Source organism: Myotis davidii, unplaced genomic scaffold (genome assembly GCF_000327345.1).
Source record: "Myotis davidii unplaced genomic scaffold, ASM32734v1 scaffold56, whole genome shotgun sequence".
NCBI lineage: Eukaryota > Metazoa > Chordata > Mammalia > Chiroptera > Vespertilionidae > Myotis > Myotis davidii.
Genome location: NW_006287458.1, coordinates 5,375 through 15,319, shown reverse-complemented (window position 1 = coordinate 15,319; position 9,945 = coordinate 5,375). Strand labels below are relative to the sequence as shown.

At 41.1% G+C, this 9,945-nt stretch overlaps 1 protein-coding gene across 1 annotated transcript; it reads right to left on the bottom strand.

Moving 5' to 3' along the window:
* Positions 1-2,508: 2,508 nt before the first annotated feature.
* Positions 2,509-9,293, bottom strand: LOC102766506 (olfactory receptor 7A10-like). The gene is made up of 2 exons (XM_006759232.1): positions 8,369-9,293; positions 2,509-2,522 (listed from the first exon to the last, which is right to left on the bottom strand). Exons 1-2 carry the CDS (start codon positions 9,291-9,293, stop codon positions 2,509-2,511), a joined length of 939 nt encoding a protein of 312 aa, XP_006759295.1.
* Between the last annotated feature and the right edge of the window lie 652 nt (positions 9,294-9,945).

The following is a 9,945-nucleotide window of genomic DNA, read 5'->3' as shown; positions in this document are numbered from 1 at the left end:
GCTATTCCTGGACTTTTGTTTTTTGGGAGTTGATGGTTGTTTCAATTTCCTCACTGCTGATCGGTCTATTTAGATTTTCCAGTTCTTCATGATTTAGTCTAGGTAGGTTATATATTTCTAAGAATTTATCAGTTTCTTCTAGGTTATTGAATTTGGTGGCATAAAGGCTTTCATAATGTTCTAGTATGATCCTTTGCATATCTGTGATGTCTGTGGTAATTTCTCCTCTCTCATTTCTGATTTTGTTTATATGGGTCTTTCCCCTTTTTTCCTTAGTGAATCTAGCCAAGGATTTGTCAATTTTATTAATCTTTTCAAAGAACCCGCTCTTTGTTTTATTGATTTTTTGTATAGTCTTTTTTGTTCTCTATTTCATTTAATTCGACTCTAATTTTTATTATTTCCTTTCTTCGGCTAATTTTGGGTTGCTTTTGTTCTTCTTTCTCTAGTCTTTTAAGGTGTGATATTAGGTTCTTTACTTGGACCTTCTCTTGTTTCTTGAGATAGGCCTGTAGTGATATATAAACTTTCCTCTTATTACAGCTTTCGCTGCATCCCAGAGGTTTTGATATGTTGCGTTATCATTCTCATTTGTCTCTATGTACCCTTTGACCCCATCTTTTGTTTCTTCTTTGACCCAATCATTTTTTAGTAGTATGCTGTATAATCTCCATGTATTTGTAGTTTTTCTGGTGGTTTTTTTTTCTAAACCCCTTTTTGCAGTTGATTTCTAATTTCAAGGCATCGTGGTCATAAAATTTGCTTGGAATAATTTCAATCTTTTTGAATTAGTTGATGCTTGTTCTGTGACCCAACATATGGTCTATCCTTGTGAATGTTCCATGTGCGCTGGAGAAGAATGTATAGTCTGATTTTCTGGGATGAAATGTTCTGTAAATGTCAATTATATCTATTTGGTCTAGTGTTTCATTTAAGGCCTATATTTCTTTATTGATTTTTTTATTTGGTTGATCTGTCTAGAGCTGTCAATGGAGTATTAAGGTCCCCAACTATAATTGTGTTTTGATATTTTTGTCCCTTTAGTTCTGTGAGTAGCTATTTAATATGTTTTGGTGCTTCTTGGTTGGGTGCATAAATATTAAGAAGTGCTATTTTTTTTTGATGTAGTGTTCCTTTTATCATTATAAAGTGTCCATCTTTGTCTCTTGTTATCTTGAGATTTATCTTATTAGATATAAGTATGGCTACACCTGCTTTGTTATGGATTTTGTTTGCTTGGAGAATCATTTTCCACCCTTTTACTTTGAATCAACCTTTGTCTCTGCTGTTTAGATGAGTCTCTTGTAGGCAGCATATGGTTGGGTTTTGTTTTTTGATCCACTCTGCTACTCTGTGCCTCTTTACTGGTAAATTTAGACCACGTATATTTAGGGTAATTATTGATGTATGAGGATTTCCTAGAGCCATTTTATCTTTTGTTTTCTGGTAACTCTGTGCCTCCATTGGTTTTTTTCCTTTATGCTTCTATCTGTTGTTTTTGTTTGGTGGTATTCCATACATGTTTCCTGTGTCTTTTTTTTTAAAGCTATATGTCTTGTTTGGGGGATTTTTGGGGGGGATTGCCATTAGTTTTATAAAAAGGGAAGTTGCATATATACCATAGTTTTTCCCCTTTTGAGTGCATCTGATCTTCATCTTCCTTTGCCTATTCAAACCTGTCCCTCTTCCCCTTGTATGTTTTTATTGTCACAAATTATCCCTGTTTATGCTGCCAGTTTTTTTGGCAATCCTACCGATAGTGTTATGACCTTATGTTCTTTGTTTCAGGTAGAATAACTTCCTTGAGTATTTTCTCTGATGGAGATTTTCTAGTGATAAAATACCTCAGCCTCTGTATGTCTGGGAATATTGTTATTTTTCCTTCATATTTAAAGGATAATTTTGTTGGGTATAATATGCGTGGCTGGCAAGTTCTCTCTTTCAGACATTTGAATATTTGGTTTCACTCTCTTCTGGCTTGCAGAGTTTCTGCTGAGAAGTCAGGTGAAATTCTGATGGGTTTTCCTTCTTTTCCGTGGATGCTTTGAAGATTTTTTTTCTTTGTCACTGATTTCTGACAGCTTCATTACCAAGTGCCTTGGAAAGGGCCTCATTGGGTTGAGGTAACTAGGTGTTCTGTTTGTTTCTTGGATTTGAGGATCTAGTTCTTTCAATAGATTTGGGAGGTTCACATCCACTTCTTGTTTTAATAGACTCTCCATTCCATACTCTCTTCCTCCACCGCTATGCCTATGATTCTGATGTTATTTTTTTTTTTTTTATGGAATCAGAGAGGTCTCGTAGGGCTATTTCATACTTCTTTGTTCTCAGATCTCTCTCTTCTCCCCTCTGCATCATTTCTTGATTCCTACCTTCAATATCACAAATTCTTTCCTCTAGCTGGTTGGTTCTATTTTCTATGCTCAGCAACTCACTCTTAATTTCTTTAATTGCCTGCTTCATTTCCAGAACTTCTGTGTATGTGTGTTTCCTCACGTCCCGCATAGTTCAGGGTTCAGGATCTGGAAGAGGAGCCACACACAAATGAAAGAGACAAGACAAGAGATAATTTGGAAATATTGGGGGGCCAGGTGGGCAAGTCCAACTCAAGGGGAAGGACTGCCACTGGTGCCCAGGCCTCGCCAGCCTTTTATTCAACTTTGGTTAAACATAAAGCCCTGAGTCAGGCAGGTAACTGCAGTAACAGACAGGCTATCTTAAAGGTCAGTAAATATTAGAAGGATTTACTCTAAGACTATTTGATCAGGAAATAGCTTGAGCTCCCATTGACAGGACTAGACAATCTGTGCAAAACTCACGCCCTTGCCGTGGGTTCAAGGGTCACCAGCATTCCGGGATCCTTGTTTGCACTTCTCTGCTAGTGAAGACAATGGGCGGCCTCCTGCAACTTCTGCTTGATTCTTTTTTAAAATTTCAATTTCTTTGGAGAAATACTCATTGTGTTCATTGATTTATTTTCTGAGTGCGCTGAATTGCCTGTCAGCATTTTCTCGCATCTCACTGAGTATTTCCAGAACTGCGATCTTGAAATCTCTGTCATTCAACTTGCATAATTCCATGTGTCCCAGCCTTTTTTTCTGGGGATTTTTCATTTTCTTTCTGTTCATCCTTGTGATGGTTGTTCATGGTCATGGCGTTTCACTGTTTAACATTTTCCCATTTATCTCTGAGGAGGTCTTTCTACTTTGTTCCAGTAGATGGCGCTGAATTGCAAGATTTTTATCCTCTGTGGCCTCACAGTTTTGAGCCTCTGTTGCTTGGGGGTGAGATTTGTTTTCCCCTGAGAGTAATGGCTACCCCTGATCTCCGCAGGTCCAGCCCAAGCCCCACTCCTGGGATTCAGTCACAGAGGGAAATTGTGTTTCTACTGCCCTAGCTCTTGGCCCGCAGATAATACACTCCTGGAACCAACTCCAAGGCAAAGGGAAGCGAGATTGGGAGTCTAATCAGTGGCAGGGCTCTGCGATTTCCTGTCTTTGCCTGAAAGCCCGCAGCCAGGCCCCGCCGTGCAGAGCAGCTCTGTAGGGCGGGTGTCTGCTGACTCGCAGCTCACGCATGCAACTCAGACCCCATTCACAACACGCCCTCAGCTTCGGACTCTCACTGCTAGTGTGCACGACCACTCAATGCCGCTGCTCCAGTGGCAGCTCCAACAGCTAGCCTCTTGCCGGGTTAGCTCTCTGTTCGTTCCAACCAGCTGAGGGAAGTGCCCATAATTGCTGCTGCCAGTTTCCAGCTGCGCTGCAGACACGCTGCTGCGCTGTATTCGCGTTTGGCTCCCCTCCCTTCTCGTCTCCCCGCTTATTCCAAGGAGCCCACCGTCGCTGTTCCGGTGTGCAGGTCTCTCAGGCGGGCATTTGTGTTGAGCAGGGACTTCTTTATTGAATGGTAGGTGGTTATTTTGTTGAGATGTCAGGGGGAGATGAGAGACGCGCCATTAACGCCACCATTCCTCTGACGAGGCTGTGTTCTTGGCTCTAGAAATGTTATAGGAAAGAAGCGAGCCTGGTGGGGCTGCTTTAGCTCCCTGAGAGGTCAGAGATAAGGGGGGGCTTGGAGACAGGATCGGGCGTGGAGCTACCACTGCCCACTGCTCCCCTGGCTGCAAGTCGCGTGGGGACCCTTAGAAATAAGAAGTTCATGCCCGGGAAGGGGCATGGGTGTGCTCTAGGGCAAGCTCGCATTGAGCTTTTGTCCTGAGGGCTTTTTATCCTTTTTTTTTTTCCTCTCTGCAGGCAAGAATCTCAGGGGAGAATTTCATAGAATAGTCATCAGCTCTCCAGGTGCATTTTTAATATGCTGATGCATCAAAGTGAGTGTACAGGGGAGTTTGGGTTTGTTTATTCTTTGGTCTGATTTACTAGTTTAATTTTTTCTTAGGTCTGTCTGGCTATAATGGGGTTTTTGTTATTTGTTCCTCTGACTTCATTTGTCCTTGGGTTTAGCTGGCACAAATGGCTTTAATTGGGTCATTGTTCTCTATTTTCCTAGGCTAGCTAAGCTACTTTGTTTACAATAGCTAAGATCTGGAAACAGCCTAAGCGTCCATCAGTAGATGAGTGGATAAAAAAGCTGTGGGACATTTACACAATGGAACACTATGCGGCTGTAAAAAAGAGGGCTCTCTTACCTTTGGGACAGCATGGAGGGACCTGGAGACTATTATGCTAAGTGAAATAAGCCAATCTGAGAAAGACAAGTATCACATGATCTTACTTATCTGTGGAATCTAGTGAACAAAATGAATTGACCAACAAAATAAGGCCTGAAGCATGAAGGCGTGGAACAGACTGACATACCTCGATGTGGGGATGGGAGGACAAGAAGAGAGAAATCAAAGAACTTACATACTTATATGCATAACCCATGGACAAAATTTTTTAAAAATAAATAAATATAAGGGTTTTTTTTTTTTAAAGTCTCTTCTTCAGCTAGTCTTCAGTTGCTAATTCACAGTGAATGCTCCTCAATTTAGTTTTATTTCCAGTTTGGATCTGAGAGGAGGTGCACTAAAGATCCACCTACCCCACTGCCACGACCTTCGAGGCAGGGTTCAGGATCTAAAGGAGGGGCCAATGCACAAATGAAAATGCTATACAAGAAATATGAATTTAGAAGGCACTGGGGTCCAGGTGGAGACCTCTTTCTTGAAGAGGCACACAGACCTCTGGACTGGTCTGTTTTTTATTTACTTGAATACCCATTTGCCTTTTAGCAATGCATACCGACAGGTCAAAAGTAAAGTTTGGTAAACAGTATAAGGATTATCAGGTTAGGAAATTGCCTTGAGCCATTGAGCCCACAGCAGGGCAGCATTATGCTGATTTTCAGCTCTGCCCGAATATCAAAGTCCATTGGCCTTCCAATGTTTCTTTTTGCATTAATGTGCTAACTACTGTTGGCTTTAGCCTCTGGCACCCCATTACTATCTTGAACACCCTTGGACCTGGAGATTATTATGTTAAGCGAAATAAGCCATTCAGAGAAAGACAAATTCCCTGTGATCTCACTTATATGTAAAATCTAATGAACAAAATAAACTTAGGAACAAAATAGAAACATTGACATGGATACGTGGAACAGACTGATAGCTGTCAGAGGAGAGGGGAGAGGGGGGACTGGAAGAAAGAAGATGAAGGGATTAACCAAAAATGTATATGCATAACACATAGACACAGACAACAGTGTGGTGATAGCCAGAAAGAAAGGCGGGTGGTGGGTAGGGGGAGGTGGGCAAAAAAGGGAGAAATGGAAACGGAAGAGACTTTGTTTGGGATGATGGGCTCACAATGCAGTGTGCAGATGATGTTTTCTTGAGTTGTACACTTGAAGCCTGTATGGTTTTGCAAACCAACATCACCCCAATAAATTCAATTAAAAAATATAATGGCGGTTTCATTTTTTAATTTTTTGAGGAACCATACTGTTTTCCACAGTGGCTGCACCAGTCTGCATTCCCACCAGCAGCATGAGGGTTTCTTTTTCTCCACATCCTTGCCAGTACTTGTCATTTGTTGATTTATTGATAGCCATTCTGACAGGTGTGAGATGGCACCTCATTGTTTTGATTATCTCTCGGATGATTAGTGGCATTGAGCATGTTTTCATATGTCTCTTGGGCTTCTGTATATCCTCTTTTGAAAGGGGTCTATTTAGGTCCTTTGCCCAGTTTTTGATTGGATTGTTTGTCTTCCTTTTGTTAGGTTGTATGAATTCCCTATAAATTTTGGAGATTAAACCCTTATCGGATATACTAGTAACATTGGCAAATATGTTCTCCCATGCAGTGGGCTCTCTTGTTGTTTTGTTGATGGATCCAGAGACATAGAAGCATTGAACAGACCATCCAACTTCATAGGGAAGGTGTGTGGGAGGGTGGTGGGTGGTGAGAGATCAGCCGAAGGACTTGTATGCATGCATATAAGCATAACCCATGGACACAGACTGTAGGGGGGTAAGGACATGTGCTGGGGAGGTTGGGGGTGGGGTGGATTACTGGAGAGAGGTCAATGGGGGAAAAAGGAGACATATGTAATACTTTAAACAATAAAGAATTAAATTAAAAAATATAATGGGGGGACATAATATGACTGACTGACAGAACTGACCACACAAAATTTATAAAATGCACACATTCCCCCAATACATCTACACATATATAAAATAATACACTGTCAAACACTAAAACACTTTGACAGAAACTCCAATGTTGTTTGAAAGTAGGGAATTCAAAACCACAACAAGAAACCAGCTCTCACTCTATGAACTGTGTAAAGAGCTTGCACAATTTACAGTGAAGTAAAAGGCTTTAACCCTAAATATAAACATTTCACCAGGAATAAAATAATTGCAAAGTAAAAGTATTTAGTGTTCTCTTTTAGACTTATTAAATAACATTTTTATGTGAATAGTCAATGAGAGATGATACTGTGAAATGTTTCTCTCAGGAATGGATGTGGCAAGGTTTTAACTACTGCCACAGAGCTGAATCTTTTTAATGAATACAAAACAGCTACTACATAAGCACTCATGTTGCCCCACCCATGAAGTTCCCCTTTTATTTTTAACGAGAGGCCCGATGCACAAAATTTGTGCAAGAGTAGGCCCTCGTGGCCCTGGCTGCCTTGTAGCCCCGTCCCCTGCCCACTGGTCATTCCAGAAGGTCATCCCACTGTCCAATCTAATTAGCATACTAGCTCTTTATTATATAGGATTTGATTTAATTATTTTGTTTTGGAACTTGAAATATATGCAATTTTATTTTTAATGAGAAGCAGTTTCAATATGAGCAAAGGGAGAAAGTTCACATTAGACAATGGATATATCGAGGGAGCAAAGTTTATTTGGAATTACATATAGAATTTTTGTGATTTTTACACAAGAATTAACATATAAAATCCCCCTTTTAGAAAACCCTGAGTAACCTAGATAACTGACCATAGGGGTGACCCTGCTTTTCTTCCCCTGCCCTAATTCCAACTCTTGTTTTAAAGAAAAAGCAAACCCACAAAACCCTAGCCATCCTGCCTTTGGCCTCCAGTAAAGGCAGAGCCCTTCAGTCAAAGTCCATTTCTCTCCCTCTGTGTCTCTCTTTCACACACACACACACACATACACACACACACACACACACACACACACACACACACTTTCCTGTACGGCTTTCGGGCTTGCAGGACCTATGAGTAATAACACTTACATCTTCATAGCTCTATGATGGCTGTTTCAATTATAATAAGGATCAAAAGGGTCCATCTAGTCACAACATTGACTCTGGTCTGAGGAACAAGTAGTAGTGAGAAGGCTAACCCCTATTTTGTAAAACTACTGTTTGGAATTCTCTGCTATTCTTTAGGCAGCCTCTTATTCTAAAAAGATAACTTTGCTTTCTAGCCTGCTTTATCCTGCTTGAATAATGAGGAAGATAAACTTAACTGTCTGACCTTGTAGGCCAGAGACTAGATACGCCCATACTCTCAATGCCATGCCAGGTGCATTTTTTAATTGGATAGAACTGTGTAGTTTTCAAGACCACCAGCGAAATAACCATTAAGCACACATAGGGCTGGCTCTTTCATAAAAAGGGAAGTTCTGCTTGTAGCTCTGCTTCGAATTTGAATTCATTTTCTCTAAGCCCACCGCGGTGAATAAAGTGTGACTCCAAACTCTCTGAGCATTGCTTGATTTATTCCGGTTCTCTGTAACAGTAGGACCCAGGCCAGTGCCCAGGCATCCCTATCCTGTTGCATCACTATCAACAGGACCAGCAAGACCAATGTGCCTAACTTGAGCTCAAATTGTAAAAAAAAAAAATTTGAAAATCTCAGGATGACTGTCCCCTTTCTACCTGCCATTCCAAAAAACCTTTGCAGGGCCCTCTTTATGTCCTTGTTCCTGAGACTGTAGATGAAGGGGTTCAGCATGGGTGTGACCACCGTGTACATCACTGAGGCTGCTGCACTGGAGTGTGAGCTGTGGGTAACAGCAGAGCTGAGGTACTCACCTGAGATTGTACCATAAAATAAGAAGACAACTGAGAGGTGAGATGCACAGGTAGAAAATGCTTTATACTTCCCCTGAGCTGATGGCATTCTATGTATGCAGGACACTATCTTTGAGTAGGAGTAAATGATACCCGTGAGGGGACCAGCACCCAGTAGCACAACTCCAAAATACATCACCATGTTATTAAGAAAGGTGTCGGAACAGGCAAGTTGGACCACCTGTTTAAGTTCACAGAAAAAGTGGGGGATTTCCAAGTCCGTACAGAAGGACAGCTGCAATACCATTGTGCCTTGTAAAAAGGAATTCAGGGCACTCATGATCCAGGACACCAGAACCAGCAGTCCACATAGCTGGGGTTTCATTATGACCATGTAGTGCAAGGGGTGGCAGATGGCCACATACCTGTCATAGGCCATTATGGTCAAGAGGATGTCATCCAGCATTACAAAGAGTATGAAAAAATAAATCTGGGTGATGCAACCTTTATAGGTTATGATTTTGCTCTGTTTCAGGATGTTCACAAGCATTTTTGGGATGGTGGTGGAGGTGAAACAGACGTCTACCAAGGACAGGTTGGAGAGGAAGAAGTACATGGGTGTGTGGAGGTGGGAGTCTGAGCTGACGGCCAGGATGATGAGCAGGTTTCCCAACACAGTGATCAGGTACATGGAGAGGAAAAGCCCAGATATGAGGGGCTGCAGTGCTGGTTCCTCTGAAAATCCCAGGAGAAGAAATTCTGAAATTGGGGTATCATTGCCTTGTCCCATGTGGTGAAGTGACTAAGTAGGAAAGAAAAAATAGCATGATTAGTTTTTACATAAATGGTCATTACTAATATAGTTGAAATGCTACAATTATATTTTGCAGTGAAGTAATATATACTTTTTGTATGTATCATGGCCTTTAAGACACAACCCAGCCCATGACAGCTCTGATTAGGATTTTCTGTCCTCCTCAGACCTTTTCCCCAAGGTGGTCATGGATTACACAGTGTTTTTATTTTGTTTACAAACCTTTATTGTTGAGAGTATTATAGATGTCCCCTTTTCTCCCCCTATTACACCCCTTCACCCAGTTATCACCCCACCCCAGTCCTTCACTACCCTACCATTTGTGTCCATAGGTAATGCATATATGCATATAACTTCTTTGGTTAATCTCTTCCTGCCCCCCCCTCCCCATTTCCCTCTGAGATTGGTCAGTCTGTTCCATGTTTCCATGCCTCTGGTTGTATTTTATTCATCACTTGATTTTATTCATTAGATTCCTTGTTCATTTATCTTGATTTTTTAGATTCAAATGTTGATAGATATGTATTTATTGCCATTTTATTGTTCATATTTTTTGTCTTTTATAACGTTTTTGTTGGGAAATCACTTGACAGTCGTATGGGCACTCCCTCATAGGTAACTAACTGGT